This window comes from Podarcis cretensis, assembly GCF_951804945.1.
Source record: "Podarcis cretensis genome assembly, chromosome: 3".
Taxonomy (NCBI): Eukaryota; Metazoa; Chordata; class Lepidosauria; order Squamata; family Lacertidae; genus Podarcis; species Podarcis cretensis.
In genome coordinates this window covers 68371506-68393156 of record NC_137172.1, presented here as the reverse complement: position 1 = coordinate 68393156, position 21651 = coordinate 68371506, and the positions used below count along the sequence as shown (strand labels likewise).

Genomic DNA, 21651 nt, shown 5'->3' with positions numbered 1-21651 from the left:
AGGGATAACTGTGGCATTCAAGACAGGCACTTGGGCAAAGGTCTGATGTTCCCTGGTACATATTAAAGCTTACAAGGCAGTAATTGTGTTGATACAACTGCCTGTAATGTCAAAGAACCATGTGTGCAGTGCCAAACCTCACATTTATGATATTTCTGTGGTGCATTGACTAGGGCTTGTCTTCTGGAATGCACTGAAAGTGTGGGATCAGTATGCAACTTTGTTCAATTACAACCCTGTTCAACTATGCTCTGAATAGATCAATGACATGATTTATGAATGTTACAAAAGCATGACATGAACTTATGGTATATTATTATTGCATTATATCAATAAGACTGTTCCTGCAAGCTCAACTAGGTGAAGAACCAGACCTTGTGCTCATTTTAACAATGGCATGAACCTTGTGGGAATTCTCAATTATGTATAGCAGGCATTCCCAAACTCGGCCCACCAGATGTTTTGGGACTACAACTCCCATCATCCCCAGCTAACAGGACCAGTGGTCAGGGATGATGGGAACTGTAGTCCTAAAACATCTGGAGGGCCAAGTTTGGGGATGCCTGATGTATAGGCTACATTTCTCAAAATACTGTGCATGACAGCCTAACAGCGCAATCTTAAAATTTGCAATACCAGCAAATAAATGCAGGATACTGTGTTGAGGGTGAGTTTAGTACTGAGCTACATGAAAGGTGAACCATAGGAGGTCAGGTATAAAGCTGAAGCACTGCTGATCTTTCTTTTGGGTTTGCAAAACAAAATGCACAAGTTTATAGGTGCAAGCACCTGGGAATTTTCACTCCAAATGTTAATCTCCAAACTGCCTTGATCCATTTGAAAGAGTAATAGTGAGAAGGCAAATGAAATTCAATATAAAGTAATGTGTATTGGAGCAAAACACCCCAAATTCACAGACACACGGATGGGATCTGATCTGGCTGATGCTCTTCAGGAAAGAGATATTGGAGTTGTGGTAATGATCAATGAAATCACCAACTGAATAAGTAGTGACAGTGGAAAATGCAAATTCCAGATTAGGAATTATTGGGGGGGGGGGTTGAAAGTAAAATGACCAGAATCAAAATGTAGAGGTGTACATTGGTTCCGTGTGCAGCTCAAATTACAAAGCAAGTAGAAACAATCTGGGTAAGGTTTTCAAATGCCCAAGTCAGACTGTGTCATTAACAAGTCAAATCAACAATTCCCTAAAGTCCCAAGTTACTCTATAGACTCAGGTGTCCAAAAACACTGCATTTCCTTTTTTAAGTGAAACCAAACTGACTAGGGAAATGACCTGAATTTGAACAGGGAGAGGTAGAGAGGTTGGGTTGGATCTTTCATTTGATGGACAGGCCTAAAGTAGGTTTTAATCACAGTGAATTATTTTTCCAGGATGCTCCAATCACATTGATTTAGGGGAGAAAAGTTGAAGGAAACAAAAGTGTTTGCTTTTCACTTGGCTGTTGTTTTGCCTGGGACAGTAGGGTGTTTAGAAAGGCAGCAGATTATTAGTGTCCTTCCCAATCACCTGGTTCCTAACAAGCAATTAAAATACTTCCATTGATTTGTGTTCATTCCACTCTATTTATTTCTCCTCCCACCCTGGATCCTGGTTTGTGTTGGTTTGGCTACTAGTTTTCAGACTTTTGGAGAGCTCAGTATAGGGTAATTCTATTTTCCTGTCCCTCAGATCCATTATTGGGCTTTGCCTGTGATTTATTTTTCTTCCCAGTTTTAGTTCACTTGCTAGAAGTTTTAATCTCTTCCTTTCATGTTTTAGAGTACCTGTGAATTTTGTACACTGAATTTTGTACACTGAATTTTGTTTTTGCTCTCCAATAATACAAATAATTTTATTAGAGTTTTCTCCCTTCCACCTCTGGGCCTGGTACTTTCCCACCACTCAACTGAACCTGCTTGCCCCTTAAGTTAGTGCCCAGGGGCTCCATGTCACCAGTTTTTAGACTGATTGTCCAGAAAACACTAGCAAAGGTTAATTGAGTTCACTTCCACCCACCCCAAAATGGCGAAGTTTGCCCTTGTGAGAGAACCACTGCACCTATCATTCCAAATTTGGCATGCTCCATCCCCAGAAGGGGTGACCAATGCATGCAAATTACACCCAATTCTGGCAGAAAAATGAAAGCTAGCGACTTTTTTCTTTTAAAAAATAAAATAAAGTTTCCCATGCAAACTCTCCTGACTGGATCTGTTTGCAATTTGGCTAACTGGAGGGGCTCTTTTCACTGAAATTTTCATCTACTTCTGTAGGGAGCAAACAATTCTTAAGGTTATAGCTGTTTTCAGATTCCCCACTACAGTCAATGAGGGAAAACAGAGCTTCAGGTTCAACAGATCTGATTTGGAGCAGATTAACATGTGGAATCAGAAAGAGCCTGAGTGAACTGGAAACAGTTTGGGTTGCTTCCCAATGCTGCAGATGCTGGGGGGGAAACAACGTGCACTGTGTCTGAGCTTCTCAGAGGCATCTGGCTAGCAAGATCCTTGAAGTTAGGGTGCTAGATGCCTTTTGTTTCAGCTTGGATTCACAGGATACATGGAGGCAAGTAGGTGTGCAAATGGCTTGTTGAACACACAAAGTGTTGTTTAGCATGTAACAGCAGAACAGATGGGTGTAACTTGCGAGGCAGCATGCCAAATAGAGATTTATGCCCATGACAAGTATTTCAAATTAGTTGGTGATATGGTGTGGATGGGGAGAGGATGGCTTTTGCATATACAGGAAGCAGATATGTGATTTTAAACAAAGATTGGGAAGGATCTGGTTGCTAGTTTATGCACAGAATATCTGTGAGTAGTGCATATCGGATCTAATTCAAACGTCAGAAAAGTGCATCTTCTTGCAAATAAAGCTCATATTAAAAATGTACCAGAGTTATGCAAAACTTTTGTTGTGTTTGAACTGGCCACAAGTCCTCATCATAGATGTATGATAGTTAATGGTGACAGATTATTGTTCTATTCTAGAATGAGTATTTTCTGTAGCCTTAAGTAGTATTCATCATTCTAACTGTATATTGCTATTATTGCAGTATTCCCAAACATCCCAAGAAGATAAAAACCCACAACCCTTTGTATTTAGGGCTAAAAAACCTTGGCTAGAGGCCACACCTTCAGCTACCATGGAAGTTCTCCCATTTGAGATGAACTCACATATACCAAATGGCTAGAGAAATTTGTTCAGTCTAAGCAAGTTGTGTTAAGAATGAATATTAGAAAGGGAGGATATTGCAGGCTGTCTTCTAAAGCTTTTCAGTAGATACAGCCGAGAAATGAATTTTTGGACAGATATCAGCTTCAGATGAATCCATAATGTACTTTTTTATACGTAATGCTCTCAAGACTAAGCAATATCACAATGACTAGTAATCATAACTTTTCCTCTCTCTCTCTCTCTCTCTCTCTGCATGAGAATGAATTCAATAGCTGCATTTAAGTCTCCTCCTGCTACCTTTTAGAACCTGATGCATAGATCTTTTCCACACTGTCCTTATAAAATAAAAAGGTTGACGGCCGAGTCTCTTGAGTAGCTTTATGGCTTGGCTAGTCTTATCATGCAGCTGCACAGATCATCTGTCCTCAAAGATGGTTACATGACTTAGACACTACTGTGTGATGTCCTATTCCATTCTCTTATGTTCTGCCAATTAGATTATCCTGTTTCTCCTTTGATTCCGCTAAGGCAATGAATCCCTGTAATAAGGTCATACTTTCACTTTAGCTTAGACATTTTAAAATATATTCACACACATACATAAGGCAGTGCTCAGCAGAGCCATCTTCCATTTACTCAGTCTTAGAATGCACCTATGATAGCACCTTCTCTGGCCATAACATTTCTTAATCATTTCTTTCTTGCCATTTTGTTTTCCATCTATGACTTATTGTCTACAGTGTCTAGCATATTCTCAGTCTAATGATTGATAGGCCATTTAGAGTTGGTAGGTGTTGTTGTTGTTGTTTGTTTCAAACAGGGAGGAATGAAGTGTGCAGGGTTGTGGAATCTGGGGTCCTTGATTGAAGAGTTTTAAAATTCTAGCTGCACAGAATATTTTGTTGTGGTTTTTTTAAAACAGAAACTAAGAATTTGGAGTAGAGTTTGTTTGTTTGTTTGTTTGTTTGTTTGTTTGTTTGTTATTTTCACTTTTTTCGATTATGTCTGCTGCCTCTTCTGAGATTCCCCACCCCACCCCTTGTTTTACTACATATTCCTGGCTCCTAGTTCCTTCCTGAATTAGTAGTCTGCATAACTGCATGCAATCAGAGTTATTCAGTCAACAAGATAATATTGTGTCATGCTATTCTGGACTATATCACTGAAAGAAATGAGAGTTAGGGCGATCCTAAGGATGTTTAAAAGGTAAAGGGTAAAGGGACCCCTGACCATTAGGTCCAATTGTGACCGACTCTGGGGTTGCGGCGCTCATCTCGCTTTACTGGCTGAGGGAGCTGGCGTACATGTGGCCAGCATAACTAAACTGCTTCTGGCTAACCAGAGCAGCGCACAGAAATGCCATTTACCTTCCCGCCGGAGCGGTACCTATTTATCTACTTGCACTTTGATGTGCTTTCAAACTGCTAGGATGTTTACTCAGAAGTAAAACCAACTGAATCAGCTGGATGCAAGGAAATTATGCAGTGGCAGCCTCAGGCAACAGATTTGGTGTGTCATATGAGGGCAGCAAGTTGCTGGTTAAAAAAATTATTGTTACTGTATTTTTAGTCCTAAGGAGAGCCTAGAGGTGCTCTTTCTCAGATGCCAGAATAACTTGGCTGGCCTTAGGTACCTTGACTTGGTGGGATTTGGACATTAGCTGGCTCTGCCTTAGGCTAGCTGTGGTTGAATGAGACATGGGCTACTTGCACGCCACACATTTAAGGTACTTTTAAGTCACATAACTTTTCTCAAAGAATCCTGAGAACTGTAGTTTGCTAAGCATGCTGGCAATTGTGGGGGAATCCACGTGCTTGGAATGTATTTTGTGGAATGCATGCTGCCTTACTCCTTTGTAGCAGTGCTTACGATTACAGCCTAGTCTAACACTTTCACAAGGAGTACTGAAGGAGAAGCATTTTTTCAACACTGCTAAAAACGCTCAGTAAAAATGGAACGGCTTTGGCTCAGCTGTATGTAACATTATTAACCTTGCTGGGCTTTCTACATTTAAAACATAAATAAGGGCAGGAACATCTCTATAAAAGGGAGGGAGGGAACAAAGTGGACATAGAAACCTAAATGGATGTCTGGGCAGATTAATTTTTTTTATTAAAATAGAGGAAGACGCCAGTAAATTTGGAGGAAGAGAATTGAGATAATGAATTGGATTAAATCCAATAGCTATGCAATGATAAGGAAGGGAGGGTGTTACATTACTCCCCCTTTTGTAGACACCTACCTTTTTGGAGATAAGATAGTGCTCTGCAACACCCCATAATATAACCACCAGAGGGCCAAAAAGCCTAATGCTACTTTCCAGACTCACTCCCAGATGTAAGATTGTAACCACTGTAACCCAGGGCCCCCAATTCCCATTCCCTGGAGCTGGTCCTGGAGGATACCATGGTCAGTGATATCAAAAACCAACAAGAGATTAAGAAGCAGGAGCAAGGTCACACTCCCCTTGTCCTGCTCTACAGAGCAACCAAGGCCAACTCTGTCCCATCACCAGGCCTTGAGATTGGAATGGATCTATGTAATCAGCGCCAGCAAATAATGCTTGCAGTTGCCCACACACACCCCTTTAAAGAAACATTTTTTCCATTACAAAAAAATAAAATAAAATGCAGCTTAAAATCCCCCTCTCTGAAAGAGACAATGCCAACCACTGTAGGCACTTCTGAGCAACATGAGCCCTTACCTTTCCCGCCCCGACCTGGCCACAGTGATCCATGCGATGGTCATCTCCAGGCTTGACTACTGTAATTCGCTCTACGCAGGGCTGCCCTTGAAGCTGACCCAGAAACTCCAGAGGGTGCAGAATGCTGCAGCGAGGCTCCTCACGGGGTCTCTGCCATGGGAGCATATTCACCCAGTGTTTTTCAAACTGCACTGGCTCCCGGCAGAGTACAGGGTCAGATTTAAGGTGCTGCTTTTGACCTTTAAAGCCCTTCAAGGCCTAGGACTCTCGTACCTACGGGACCGCCTCTCCCGGTATGCCCCACGGAGAGCCTCAAGGTCCATAAATAGCAACACCCTAGTGGTCCCAGGCCCTAAGGAAGTTAGATTGGCTTCAACCAGAGCCAGGGCCTTTTCAACTCTGGCTCCGGCCTGGTGGAACGCTCTGCCTCATGAGACCAGGGCCCTGCAGGATCTGATTTCTTTCTGCAGGGCCTGTAAGACAGAGTTGTTCCACCTGGCCTTTGGCTTGGAGCCAATTTGATTCCCTCCCTCTCTTTTTTCCTTTCTTTCTCCTCCTGCGATGAGGCTATATTTTAATATTTTAATGTTTCAATATTTTAATGTTGTATTTTAATTTTGTTTTTAAGTTGTAATCATTCAACTTGTTTTTATTATTGCTTGTAAGCTGCTCTGAGCCCGGCCTTGGCTGGGGAGGGCGGGGTATAAATAAAAATTTATTATTATTATTATTATTATTATTGGTCTGGCATGAAGTAAGGGGCATTCTGTAGCTCCCATAAAATCTCATTATAGCTCAGCGCAGTTTTTTTTGCATGCAAGCCTGTTAGCAATTATTTAGCAGATAATTGCAGAGTAATTAATATGTAAAGGTATGTGAGGTTGTTAGAAGTTATTCTGAGTTGCTTTAATGTGGGTGCCATTAGTGCAAGTTCCTTCCCTCCTGAGATCGTTCAGGATAAGAGAACAGTATCAACCACTTTCCTAATATATTCTCTTATCATAGTTCCCTAATATCAAACTCAGATGGTAGAGTGCCCAACAAGACCGTAACCAAAATAGCACACAACCACACCCATGAAACAAGGGGGAAGTATCAGCATGCTCGAGTAACAAAAACTCAAAGGGGAGGGGCGTTAAAGTTCAAGGGAGACCGAGCATGCTCAGTTGCCTCAAGAAGTCAGCAATAATTCCATAGGGTCAATGGGAAAAAAGAACAAGCTGATATCTGATTATGTTTATCTCCACTCCCATGGAATATCTCCTTTACCCCACCTTCCATACCATTTTTATACTAGAAATGAAAAGTAAGGGGCTGTGTAAAAAATAGAAGAAAGTGTGCTAAGGGGGAATTTGAAGGAGGTGAGAGAAGGGGGGCCGTACATGTGTACAGGGAGGGAGCTGCATGTAGAACTCAAACCTTATTTCTCTTGTTGTTGGTATCCATCCGTGTCAGGAAAAGAGTGTATTTGGGGGTCACATAGTCACCAACACAAACTCCACATGTTAACTTTGTGTTGTGCAATTATTTCCTTTTAAAACGAAGCAAAAGAATGGCCAAAAGCAGTAAGGCTGAGTAAGTCTCAGCAGAGCATGACTGGTAACAACTATAGGATAGGATTTATAGAACCTTAACTTCAGAACACAAATGCTAGCCTGATTCTGCAAAACTCCCATATTCAGTATTCAAAGTAAACCTTTAAATATAACAAATCCTCCTATGTTAATTTTAACGTAAGCCCATACCAAATACATGTTTATGTTGCAGACTGTTCCTTGATCCATATTTATGTTTAATTAATTACTTCTGCATTTCTGAGTCATGAATGTGTAAACAAACAATTCCCATCTACCTGCAATTTCACAAGACAAAATCAACTGCAGGTGGGTTGGACTAGACAACCCTTTGTGTCTCCTCCAACTTGGTGCCCTCCAGATGTTTTGGGACTACAGCTCCCATCATTCCTGGCCTTGGTCATTCTGACTGTTGCTGAAGGAAGTTTCAGTCCAGAAGATCTGTAGAACATCAAGTTGGGGAAGGCTGCCCAAAATAAATATGATACATAGTGACCATGCCCACTGCAAACCAGCTTTTTCATCATTGACCTTGCACAACAATATGTTTAAAATCATTTGAAGCCAATATTTTCAATTAAAAGAAGACCATAGGGGAAGTCAAGAGTAGATTCTCTAAATTTCCCTGGATTATTGTTTTTTCAGAAAACTGAGACCCACAAATTATTATGCCTACAAGCCCAAGGGTTTCAGGCTGAATATTACTGATTTAGTCAGCAGCAGAAGAGACTGTCTCAGCTGAAGCAGTTGGTGTTAAATAGGTCTCTGATGTCTGACAGGCTGGGGTCTAATTTTGACTTCCCTGGATCCTCCTAGCTGGCACCTTCCCAGACATCACATTATATTAACAAGGCTCATAAACTGTCAGAAATAACTCGTCCACTTAACTGACTGGAATGATGCAGATTTTAAGGACATGGCCTTTCCGAGAATTGTCTGTCTTTATAATTTGTCATCTCCACAGCCAGTAATATAGTGTTGCTGGATTCCTCAGCTAAAAGTCTTTGCCACATTAATTTCTCAGGAGACTATGGCCTCTTTTGACCATTTACCCTTAGGGTGTCCTCTCACACCAGACTCTGAGGGTGATGCCCTCCAACAGAACGATTCCACATTATACTTCCTGACAAACAAATTACTGTCTTGTCAGGTATAGTAAGTACCAATGTGATTCTCCATTACATCTTTATAAGTGTCAGAGGCTGTAGATTTCTAAAATAGCTCTTTCTCAAAAGGGCTAACTACACATTGCATGGAAAACAGACCCCATTGGTTTTTTGGTTTTTTAAATGAAAAGCAACTTGGCGAGAGGTACATGGTGAACAGAGAGTGACAGGGAGGGGAGCTTAATCCTTCTTTGCCCACTCTTCAGAATAATGCCCAGGATATCTTAGGAATATCCTTACCTAAAGACCTACCTGTGAATTGGTGTCTCCCATTTATTCTTCAAGTTTAGAAGAATGCTGGAGATGCCATGCTGGTTTTGGTGGCAATTCTTGAAGGATAGCCTCTAAATGTGCCTTGCCTTGTGGCTGACTTAATTTTGCTTCAGACTACAATGTTCTATGTTCTTTCCTCCTTCTCCTTGAACCTTTCATATACAGTGTGTCCGTTGTCCTTGTCATACCACCATCACAAGCCAATCCCAGTAGTACTCTTACTAGAATCACATCAGGATCTTAGACTAAAGCCATCCACCATGGAGGCAGTGTAATGGTAAGTCTGTCATGCAGCTCTAGGTTTCTAAAACTATTAACTGTCACCAGAGCTTTGAAGTGCACTGCTTTTCATCATACTAAAAGGGAATCAGTAAAGGAATCAATCATTGCCAAAAAATCTTCTTCATTTCATTTCATATGTTAGGATTCATAGTGCTTATTTGGTCACATTTGTTCAGCTGACCATGAGTTCAACCACAACCATGTGGATAACCAAGAGGGCTTTTTGAGCATTCTGTGGGGCAGCCTACCATTAGTAGAGACTCTAGAAATGGTAGAGGAACAATCCAACCACCACCAGTCAGTGGCAATGACTGAAGCCCTGTGTGTGTCAACAGTGACCTTGCTTCAAAAATAGCCCCATTTTTGTGTTACTCTCAGAAAGCAGCAAATTAAGTCAAAGGGGGCTGTATGTCTGCATATTTGTTGCTCATCCCATCCCTGCTGTCCACGTGTTAACACATTTATCAAACCCTAATTAACATTATTCCCTCATTAACATCTTTCTCATAAAAATTCTTATTACAAAATAACAGGCCTACAATGCACATGACACTATATTAAAGGCATTTAATGAATTTGGATGGATTTGTATGTTTGGTTGGTATGGGTTAAATTGGTCTTTTGAATAACTGAAAATCACAGCTTAGCATATCATATTTCAAAAAACTTTCCTGAAGCAATTTCAGGACACATGAAGTCACAGTCACAACACTACTGAGTCATCTCAGCATATGTCAATTCACTGATTCAAAAGTCAATTTATGTTGATTTCCAAAAAAAAGAAGAAAATAATGACAAGAGTACAATGGATTTTTTTTTAAAATGTAGACCATTAAGGTGTTGCCATTTTCAGTAATGCTTTTTCTGGGGGTTTTAAGCCATCTTTAAAAAATATACCACTGAAACTTGAATCAGGAGAAGAGCTTGTAGGTAACAATGTGCAAACAATTCTTTCTTTCCCTACTCCTGTGGCCACAATTCTCGGCTGCTGTGATTTTAAGATGAAAGAATGCTCAAATCTAGGCACCCATCATTCCTATGCAAATCTCTCACCATATGCGTTTCCTGCAAGTGAAGGAGTTTGTACTCAGCAGAGAGGAGCTTGTCAGAGCTTGTCTTTGTTTACCAGAAAGCTTTGGGGTGTTCTTTTTTTTGCTGCCATCAGAAATACATCTCTGCAAACAATCAGCACTGTCCTCAGAATATGCAGATCTTCTATATCCACAGGCCCTCAAATAAGTACCTAGCATTTATAATCATCAATTTCATCTAATCCAGGTGGTTGCTGGGTGTTTTTTCCTCCTAACGCTAGGCATTTATTTGGAGGGCTGTGAGCAGTAGGTGGTTTTGTCAGATCTGCAGTAGCATAAAGAACCAATTTTTCTTATCCTAATCCTATAGCTGTCTGGAAAAGGTGACACACAGTGAGACATAATGATAAGAAAAGCTCAAGCTGCCCAAGGCGGTCAGATACCAAAGCCGGATGATTAAACTATTCTGTAACATTCCCAGAGTCCCAGGGTGGGGGAGGGAGATGTGAATGGTTACTTCTCCAAAACCACCAGAGGAGAATGGACAGAGACAGGCAATGTCCTCCTTGCCTTCATATTCCTCCATACATAGAAAGTGGAGCCTGGTGGGTGGGGGAGAACCACCACACTTCTCTGTAATGTGTTTGGAGAACTAAAGGGCACACAGCACCTACTTGCTCCATTTAGCTAAGCTGGGAATGTGTCAGTATTAAGCACTGACAGCTCTTACACTCAGCCAGTGCTGGGTAGGGAGAGGAAGGGACAGATGAGAAAAGAAGAGAAGGAATGGCAGCAGTTTCAGCAACTTCCCCTCTCAAGCGGCATCTCAAGCACAGACCCCAAAATAAGAGGGAAAGATGTTGCTGTCCACATGTAGGGCTAAATGTAGGGGCAGGATGTAAGCCCTTCTGGCTCTACCCATGACCACACATTTCCAGCTGCCCTGTTTGGATACAGCAACACTTATCAAGCCAGGCAGGCCAGTGGTTTCAGCACCATGGAAAGCTCCAGTAAAGCCTGGATGTGAATAGAGGCCATTTGAATCCCTTCACACAGTCTACCTCTCCCAAGCTCCACACACAGTCCCACCCGAAGAGTGTGAATCATTAAATGGCCAACTCCCTGGCCCTAACATGAGTGCTTCTCCTCTATTCTGTGACCTCCCACCTAACCTGCTCCCATGGTTGGGCAGGGAGTGGGTGGTATTTGACTACTCGTGTCTCAATTAAGGCATCCCCAAGGGCCCTGGCTCAGGTTCCACAGTATCCAGAATCTGTTCCAGTTTCCCAGCCAGTAGTACAGCAGCCCCAGACCTGTTCAGCTTATTCTGAGATTGACACTGATGCCACTCCCCAAATATCCATGTGTTGATATGGATATCTTCAAAGAAGCTGCTTTTGTGCAGCGTACTGGTTAAATTGAATCATTCATGCAGACAGCCTTTCCATTTGCAGATATCTGCATCAACCCATGAGCATCAGGTGAAGGACCAAGACCTGTGGTTTAGACCTAAGCTTGGATGCTGGAGGCAACATCCAAAAAGGAAAACAGGGCCAGCTGTAGTATTGCCAGTGACTTCAGGGAAGAGGGCAAGTACAGACTCCTCTGCAGGTTTTAAATACAAACATAAATGAAAATGTGTCAGCAGAGGATACCTCTATCATCCTTTAGAGTACCATTACCTCATCTAACAGTGATCTGTGACATTAACTCTGTTCTCACATTTGAAAGTCACATTGAAAATGTTAAGGAGGAAGCAGGGCTATTGTCCCTGACCTCCATTCATTCATATGAATATGAGAATTGTGGGGTTGTTGTATGCATGCTTGGGATCTCTGACCTTGTGCACACTCTCTACTGTATTTCATAACTTCCACTTAACATTTAGGGGACAGAGTCACTAGACGCAATCCCCCTCACCCATCCATGTGCTGAGGGTAGGTTTGAAGCTCTAGGATAATGATAGAAAACAATCATTATTGCATTGTGCCTTCCAAATCCCCTTAACACTGATCTAATTCTACTCATATTAATAGAATAATATCTTGTCTCTTTTGTTCTAGTACTGAAAAAAATCAGTATAGTATGTTTTCTCCATGGTAACCCATCAGTCCCAAAATTGAAAATTTTGCATAATTCAGAATTCAGCATATTTCCATCATTATAAACTCTGTTTTTGAGTAAAGGATTTGATCTTACCCCTACATGACAAAACTTGCTTTTTTTATTTGATAAAAATTATGTATGAATGAATGAAGCTGATTTAAAATTTGCAAAATTTTATTGAAACTCGTTTATCAGGTATTGTCATGTACTAAATGTCAGCTGTCAAATAATTACTCTGCATGTCAAATACAGTCAAGCACTGACTGCTACCTGGCAGATACTGTCAAAACTACTGCTTCATGCTCGTTGTCCAATACTGTTAAATGTTCATTGCTCTGTGTCAGAGTACCAACAGTAGCTGTGTATTAGATACTGTAACATGTCGGCATAAGAACATAAGAGACCTGCTGGGTCAGGCCACAATGGCCCATCTAGTAAAGCATCCTGTTCTCACAGTTGCAAACCAGGTGGACACATGGGAAGTCCTATATCATGTTGCAAATACAGATACAGAATATGAATGTTCAGGGAATATTTGGAAACTGTCTGCCAACATTTTCAAAGGACTCATTTCAATTCTGATTTCTCATAGAACAGGGAGTGTCCTGAGGAATAGCTCAGATGGTAAGAGCATGGGACTCTTAATCTCTGGGTCATTGGTTTGAACTGGTTGTAGTGTTGGGCACTACAGGCAGTTAGACTAGGTGATCCATTCCAACTCTACAGTTCTTTAAGTCTATATATTTAATGGTTTTAAGGATGCGTTGATTTATGTTTTATTGTGTCTTGCGTTGTTGTAAGCTCACTTGTGGGCCCTTCGAGGCAGGGTATAAACATTATTGAAAACCACACATTTTATAAAGATGGAAGAGTAGTGCTGAGGTGACTGCTTGCAGAGATTGTTGTGCTCTTCCATGTCTTCTCAAGCATGTTATTATGTGAGTTTTCAAAAGAAGCAGCATCCCTATGCTTTTGCTAGACTAACAAGCAGATGATGAGAAACAGAAAAACTATCACCATGCCCTGCCTTACTGTACACTTCAATACAAAACCATAGAATAGTTTTGTGGTGCTTTTTAGTTTGGTGTTTTATTTTTGGTTGGGCTTCTTTTTTCCTTGAAGTGGAATCAAAGAATGGTTATTAAAGGAGATAAACATTATTCATCTTCACAGAAAGCAAAAGCCTGTTTCTGCTTCCAGATACTCCAAGTCATTCATCTTCATTTTCACAGCTTCCTCTTCCTCGCCTCCTTCATCTAACCTCCGTGGTCTGTTCAGCTTCTCTTTTCTTCCTTGCCCCAATACTTTGGGCTTGACTGTCTGGCTTAATAAAGTTACTTCCTTTTGATGATCAATCTACTGTTTGAGTATTAAAAGGAAATAAGAGCATATATAAGAATTATGTGCTTTCATAGAGAGTCTCTCCCTAAATCCGACGGTGTTCTCAGTGTATGAAAACAATTTGTCTCCATAAAGAGGGTCAGGGGAAGTAGTGAGACAGTATTTTGATAAATATTGATTTTGCTTTAGTATGATCACAGCACTTGATGACCTTGGGACTCCAGAAGTATACTCAGACTAGAGTCAAGAAAACTTTTAGCTTCCAAAACACTGTAAGATTAGATTGCTTAAGAAACATTATTTGAGATTTTCATAATCCTCTACTAGTTTATTGTGTAATGTTTATATGACAGAAATCTAAGTGGGACAGAATATCAATTTCTAGTTATTGCATTTGCTTTTTGCTTTGGGTGTTCCCTCCACACAATTGTAATCATATGGAGAGGAAGGAGCTGTGACAACTGGCCCCACCTTTACTGTCACATCCCAATGTGTCTCACTCTTCATGTGTTTGAGGGGGAATGTCTTGAATATACATAAGCTACCCCACTATATGGTCTAGAACTCTACAATTATGTGGAATGAGTGCCATTTCGTGAAAATGGCCCATCCCCATCAAACCCTTGCCATTTGAATACTGAACACTGTCCATCTATATTGGGCGGGGGGGGAGCATGCATACTCACAGTGGGTCAATGTGTTAATTGCAAAGTGGGCTCTAGTCCATGAAAGTTTATACCAGAAATCATTATCCTTTTGGGCCCATGGATTTTCTTAGTGAGTGCTGTACCTGCCCCCAGCACCCCTCTGATCACTTCTCTCCTGCCTCACCCAGATCAGAGACAAAAAGGGGGAAAGTACACACACAAAGTTTGTTTTCCAGAGGATCTGGATAGGAGTTGAATCTAACAGAATTAAGATGAGCCTTGAAAAGCAGATCGGTTGTAAAGGGGAAGGGGAAAGGAGTCTCATTCTTCCAATTTTATCCTTGTATCCTTATCAATGTACTTTCAAAGGGCATAAAAGATAATCACCCTTATCACCTTGTATGGGGAAGTGGCAGAAATTGGGAGAAGGAGCTCAGAGGCTTTGTGGACACCAAGGAAAACCTCTAGGGCGCCATTGCACCCACAGACACCACATTGGCAACTGCTGGCTTATTCCACAATAAATGTGTTACACTTTAGTGTCACAAAACTGTTGTTTTTTCTACCATTGACTAAAGCTGCATACATTCTTTCCCTCAATGAACTCTAGACATTGTAGTTCACCCCTCACGGAATTACAATTTCCAGTAACCCTTAATAAACTACAGTGTCCAGAATTGTGGGGTTTTTTGGAGGGAGGTGCGTCAAATGTGTTTTAAAGGTAGAGTGTTTACACAGCATAAACATGCTATCCTCTTGAGTTTCTGTTGAGTAGTTTGAGAAGTAACAGTAGGGGAAGGGATGCTTAACCATTAGGACTTCACTATCAGTGGCATATGCACTCTGGTTCATAGTCTGAGTTGTTTCAAGGGAATGGATGCCATAGGGCACTTCTTGAACTGTTTCTGGGAGACTTTTCACACAATTTAAGGTGTGCATCCAGTATACAAGTATACAGTAAACCTATAAATGATCCACAAATGGGGCAACAATCATGTGTTTGCAAAGAGATGTATCATACATCATATTATATCATACAAGTACCCCCATCAAGTAGCTAAGATTAGCTAAAACTCTTTGTAAAGTGTGTGTGTATGTATGTATGTATGTATGTATTAGAAAATGAGAAATTGTTCAGTGCCTCTGAATGGTTTGTGATACCTCTGGACCAGGCTGCAATCCTGACGACAACTCATCTGGAAGAAAGCCCCACTGGATTCAATAAGACTTGTATTTGAGTACACATTGTTAGGTTTTTATTTTACTTGATCTCCATAACATCTGAATTCTCTCAAAGCTGGGGAGCTATGGATTGACTCTAGGCAGTATGCCTTCTTCCAGCTCTTCTAATCATTGCATTCTTCACAAAAGGAGCAGAGGTTTCAGGAAAGTTCTCAAAGGGCCGAAGTGTTTCCATGGCAGCATTTCTATCTTTAGGGTAATTCTCTTAAGGCAGAGATAGGGCCCTTCTCTCCATCATCCCCCAAAGACTCATTATCTCCTTTCTAATGGTGACTTTTAAAAAAATCAGACTCAGAACTTAAAAGGTAACTCAAGGCTGGTGGCATAATACACATACACACAAAAGTTGAGGTCTGTTTTCCTGAAATACACTTCCTCATTGAAAACACTATAAATCTGGTTGCATCAGATTCACACACACACAGCTGACCTGTCATTGCTTCTTCTTTCTATGCATAAACACTATTGGGAAGCAACTGAATACCTATCCCTATGTGTGAACTAATAACCAATTATTAGAGAAAACAGAGTTGCAGATGTGAACTTTAACCAAAACTTGATTTAAAAATCAAGTTTAAATACTGGGGACACCTGTACAGAAGTGGTTTGCTAGGTGGGGCAGAACCCCTATGCTAGCTCCTAGCAGGTGGTTCAGTGTTGCTTACCAGGAGGGAGGGACAATAAAGCAAGGAGGTCTGTGTGGTGCAAATGCACCAGCAGAGCCAACCCAGCACACCTGTCAGGCACTTGAACCAGACTAATCTCCCTGCTACTTTGTGTCTCCCAATCTACAATGGTGATCCACCTGCCATGAAGCTAGTGGAGTCACTCCACCTCACGCAGTAAGCCACTTCTGGGTTTGTTTCATGACTCTGCATATCCAAGCAGAAGCCAGCGTCCATGTGAACATATGAGAATGTTCACTGGTAAAAAAATGTAAGAGTGAAAATATAATGAAAATTCTCTTAATCTTTCACTTGCTGCTTACCACTTGTTGGGAGCTTCTTCTTCCTTTGAATTGCAACTTCAATATGATTTTTGCTTAAATGGGTTCTTTGTAAGACAGGAGTTACTAAATATTTGGGCTTGGTTGCCTAAATAATGAGAAACTGTAGTCAGCATGACACATACACCACAACCCTAGACACACTGCAACCACACACACATGCATGTACACATGGCAACCACACATACATGCACGCACTCACTTTCCCCCTTCTGCTTGAAAAATGTGTGTTTGCTACCTGCCCCCAGGTTGATCTTCTTGGAGACTGCAGCTGGGGAGGCAAGAGTTAACCTGTGCTCAGCAACTGCAAGGAAGATCACACACAGCTTATGCAACAACTACATCATTAGAGAACTTTCCAGAGAGGGGTGGGGTCACAGCCAGAAAGATAAAAGTCAAGCCTTATTCCCCAGTTGCAACCCTCAAAACTGTTATTAGGCTTCATTTTTAGTTTTAGTTTGTAATAAAAAAAACCTCCCATCTTACATTAGCCCTAATATTTAGAGAAGAGAACGCATTCTAGTTGAAAAAGGTATGTCGTTAATCAGTAAGATTGCCTCCTGAAATTTATTTAATGAGTTTTTGCAATACTTAAGGGGATGCAACTGGAAACAATTAAAAGATCAGTGGTATGTACAATTTGTGCTACAGTACATTTGCTATGCGGTATGTGGGCGAAGGTTAGTTAAGAAGATATTAACTTTTGACATTTTAGCAACAGGCGTGTGCCAAACTCTGTTAATAAGAACATCCTCATCCCTGTAATTTTAGACCACTTTGGGGACTGTTGAGCTGTAAGTGTGATCCATTGATTTGCAAAAATAAATCAAAGAGCCAGGACTTGCACATGTGTGGGTTAAACAGCCCTTCAACTTTTGGTCACGTTAAGTAAAGGCTATAATAGCTCAATGAGGCAAAGACGGCCTGCTGACAATCACACAAGGTTTCACTGTTCTTTGCTACAGTGCATGTTAGCTCCTGCAGTGAATTCTCATCCCTGCTAGTGTGAAAACCTCCCAGCAGAGCCTCATGACAGATGTGAAATAAATGTGGGATTTAGCTCTGATGTAACATAGAATTGTTGGTAAGATACAACCAAGACTATAAATGCTATTTTTTAAGGACAATGCCCTACATATCAGCAGGTCTGTGTTTTTGGACTTGTGTAATGAGATGGGCACTACCTGAAAGGGAAGATTATAGTATCTGAGAAACCTGCAGCTTTTCACCTGGAAGCTAACCCCCCCCCCAAAAGAAAGGTTCATTTTTTTCATGGGAAGTAGTGCCATTTTCTTTTCTTTTTTTTTTGAGGGATTCATTTAGGTCTTTACAAAGAGTAGCACCTGTTGGAAGATTTGGATTGCGGCCAAGGGGGATCAAAACTGTGGCCATATGCCTTGGGAGAGGGTGAGTCTGCAGTAGGAAACAGAACAGGGGAAGTGTGTGTGATTTTTTTAAAAAAATACTTGCCTGCTATCCATGTTTATTATTTACTTTCAATGTCAGGAATCCAAACAGATCACAGAGCCTTGTGCATTCCCTTTAAGCCACCCTGCCAATATCATCATGCTGCTATACAAATACGTGGTGCAACCACTTTAGGAATACTGTGTACAGTTCTGGCTGCCTCGCCTCAAAAGTGATACTATAGAGTTGTAAAAAGTTTAGACAAGGGTAACCAGAATGCTCAAGGGGGTTGAGCAACTCCCACAAGGTGAAGCCACTTCTGCTATTGAAGCTCATCTAAGGAGCATTGTGAGATAAGCTGCAGGCAGGAAGGTTTGGGATTCCCATCCATGCGCCCCTTTTGTTCTAAAAATTGTCCCCTGACATATACATGATTGGACAGAGCTGGGCAGGAACAAAGGGGTTTGCTGTCTTCACATCTAAACTGGTCCTCAGTTTTGACCTATTTTTAAAGCCACATTTCCATACCTGTTCCCACCATCTGGTGGGCATATTGATAGTGAACAATAATTACTTAATGGCAATGTTGTGTCTGTAATCAGATTGGCATGAAGAGATCTCTGAAAGTAGGTTTTATCTTAGCAAGACAACCTGCTGTAACACAAATGCACTATTGCATTTCATGCCTCAGAAGTGATTGAATCAATAACTGCATCATCCAAGAACTGGAATAAATTATTCATGCTAGCCATTTTGGATATTAACATACAAGGCAGGTGGAGACCTTGTGTAATCCTGATCCTTGTTTAGATGTGTATTATCTTAAAGTTGTGTACTCTGGCTATTAATGAACTAACATACTGTACAGAGTTTGTGAAAATGTGACTCATCATTTTAGTTTTTTACTATATTTCCTTCCCATTCTTTTCTTTACTATTGCCTGATATCTTTACCTGTCAGATGTGATCATACACCTTTTAACACACCTTTATTCACATAGTGTTTAGTGTGGGAATTGTGGTAAATTTCAGGTCTGCTAAGTGCTGACTGTATTAGCTGAAGCCAGGTAATATAATAAATAAATGATTCCTAAAACTGTACAGCAGAATTTCTCAAATTTTTCAGCCTAGTGAGCTTGGGGGTGTCTCCCACCACTTTTCACTGTACAACTGTGCTAATTTAGCACTCTTGCCAATGGCTATGTTAGAAAGATGTGAACATTTTCCGCACAATGGCCAAAAGGTCAGAAAGTGCCATTGCTGTGCCGACCAGCCTCTATACACCCATCTAGGGCTGATCACCAGCTGAGAAATGGCAATGAAGAGGATGCTTCAGTGAGCAATTATAATTGGATCTATTTTGAGGCATGCTTGACAAGCTGTGCTGAGCCACAGCAGTGAGTCTCCTTATGCTGGTTGGGAAGTACTGTTCTACAGAACTCAGCTGGTGACTATGTTCAAAATGTGACTCTGCTATCATACACCATTAAAATGATCAGCCCTATCTAGTAGCTGCAATATCCATGCAGGGCTCCAAAAGAGCAGGGATGTCCCATCCTGATGTGAGGAACAGCTTGGTCTGCACATCCACCTTGCTCATATGAAGTCTTCCGAGCATCAAAGAGAATAGAAGCTCTGTTTGTAGAGCACGCCATTTTAACACTTAGGTCCTATTGAGCTTTGAAACGTTGTCAGCATTATAAAGTGTTGAAGAAAACATATCCTGTAGTACTAGTTTTAGTAGAAATAAATGCAGGTGCAGAGAATCAAGTGATAGGAAGTTCTTCTGATCACAGTAATACCAAAGAAAAGATCAAAATGGCTATTGATTTATAAGGAACAATTTTCCCTGATGCAATATGTGAAGCAGAATCATATAATTCTACCAAATTTTGTTGGGTGAGAAAACAGCAGCTCTTAATTTCACCCCTTATTTTTTACCAGCACTTGGGAAATGTTTGCACATAGCCTTGGTTGTCCATCTACACAAGGAACCTAGGAGTGAACCCTGCGGTAGTGCATCTCCCACTCTGTGAATACCCTGTAAGAACAAGGAAAGGTTATGTGACACTGCAAACAGGGCCTGTGCACGTAGGCCTAGAATCATGACGTTGTATACACTGGGGAGGAGATTGTGAGCCTGAAGGTTTTTCTCACACTCCACTGCATTGATAGCCTACAATAATAATCATAATAATCATAATAATTTATATCCCGCCCATCTGGCTGGGTCAAATCATGTGCAAAAGAAGCCAACATGGTCTCTCCAGAAGCTTTGGGCTCCAGCTCCCATCATCTCCAGCCTATAGTCAGGAATGATGGGGACTGGAGTCCCCAGCAACTGGAAGACACCAGGTTGACTACCTCCCTTTGGCATGATTCGCAAAGGGAATGTGCTGGAGCAACTGTCACAGGCTTCTATTTGAAATTCCTTGCAATACTACTAATGATGAACCACACAGCCCAATTTCTTCACCATTTGGAGAACTTCCAGATTTTAGATGTTGCTTTTTTATTCTTCAGTGAACATATATTCCTCCACTATAGAACCTAATGAATATGTATGTTACACCTCTGCTCAATAATCTGCAGTGACTGCTAATTTGTTTCTGGGCAGTTTCAAAGTTTTACTGTTAGTATATCCAGCTTAAGACAAGCTTACTTGCCCCATACATGCCTAGCCAACTGCTTCTAACTGTGGATCTTGCACTTGGTAAAGTGCCATATGATGTTTGTTCTGCATCTGTTAGTAATATATTGTGGCAGCATCTTCTTTGTTTCAGCTAGCCTATTCATGCACAAAATTTTGTTATGTATACTTGTTTTTAATGTCTGCCGATTTTATGTTTACTGTTGATAATTGTTGTATGTATACTTCTTAGAGGGTTCTTTTAATTAAGTGGTTTATAGTTCTTTCTTAAACAAACATTTTTAAGTATTCAAAGCAATTCACACTCTTCATTTTGGTAACCCTATTATCAGCATTTTACAAATGGCAGAGGGGCTGACATTGCTGAGTTAGATGGCTGGCCCAAGACTTTGCTCATTCAGCAGTATTGTTTTTCCTTTGCCACTTTAATGTTTTGTTGCGGGGTTTTTTTTTAAGATTCTTTGGCAGCTTGGCATTTCCTCCACCCCTCTTCTTTTCTGGAATATGTAGCCATGCAGATATTTATAAAAAGATGGGGCAGATCTCAACACAACAAGGCCATTCACTCATTCATTATATGCATGTGGCTATGGTGCTATTGTCTCCGGATTCAGGCTCGCAGGAGTGTCGTGGATAGTATAATAATGTTAGGGTGCATTTTTTACAATGTGAAAAAGCCTTCACTGGGAAAGTGGGTGGTATTATTGTATACTGATTTTCTATATGAATTTCATTTCTGAGTGAAAGGGAAAAAATGAGTGAATTCTTAAAAGAATTTTCCAGCATCGCAGTACACCAATGCAGACATTATAGATATTTATCACTGCAGCAAACGTATAATTATGTTAAAGTATTGCAATTTTCATAGCAAAAATAAATAAATGCAGGGAAGATTGTTTTTGTCTTATAAGCGCACACCATTGTTGAGAATTCCAGCCACTTTTACTGTATATCTAATTCTTTTCCCTTTTGTTTAAGCTGGCAGGATTCATCTACGCCTGTTATGTTGTGAAATGTATCACCGAAGAAGAGGACAGCTGTAAGT

General features: G+C 40.8%; 1 protein-coding gene and 1 long non-coding RNA gene across 7 annotated transcripts in view; one reads left to right on the top strand and one right to left on the bottom strand.

Annotated features, from left to right (window-relative positions):
- Positions 1-21651, bottom strand: part of LOC307213097 — a 72292-nt gene that overhangs the window by 20847 nt on the left and 29794 nt on the right. The window contains exons 3-4 of one of the 2 annotated variants that reach the window (XR_013837377.1): positions 16533-16638; positions 12535-13673 (exon numbers count right to left, since the gene is read on the bottom strand). The exons of the other annotated variant lie outside the window; for it this stretch is intronic. This is a non-coding gene — a long non-coding RNA (uncharacterized lncRNA). Of the gene's footprint in view, positions 1-12534; positions 13674-16532; positions 16639-21651 lie in introns of those variants that run through there. 2 annotated transcript variants of the gene reach the window in all.
- Positions 1-21651, top strand: part of NKAIN2 (sodium/potassium transporting ATPase interacting 2) — a gene marked incomplete at its 3' end in the record, with an annotated part of 446279 nt that overhangs the window by 396128 nt on the left and 28500 nt on the right. For all 5 annotated transcript variants that reach the window (XM_079970822.1, XM_079970818.1, XM_079970820.1 and 2 more), the window contains one exon: positions 21585-21645. In XM_079970822.1, coding sequence (XP_079826948.1) covers positions 21585-21645 — 61 coding nt within the window. The remainder of the gene's footprint in view (positions 1-21584; positions 21646-21651) is intronic.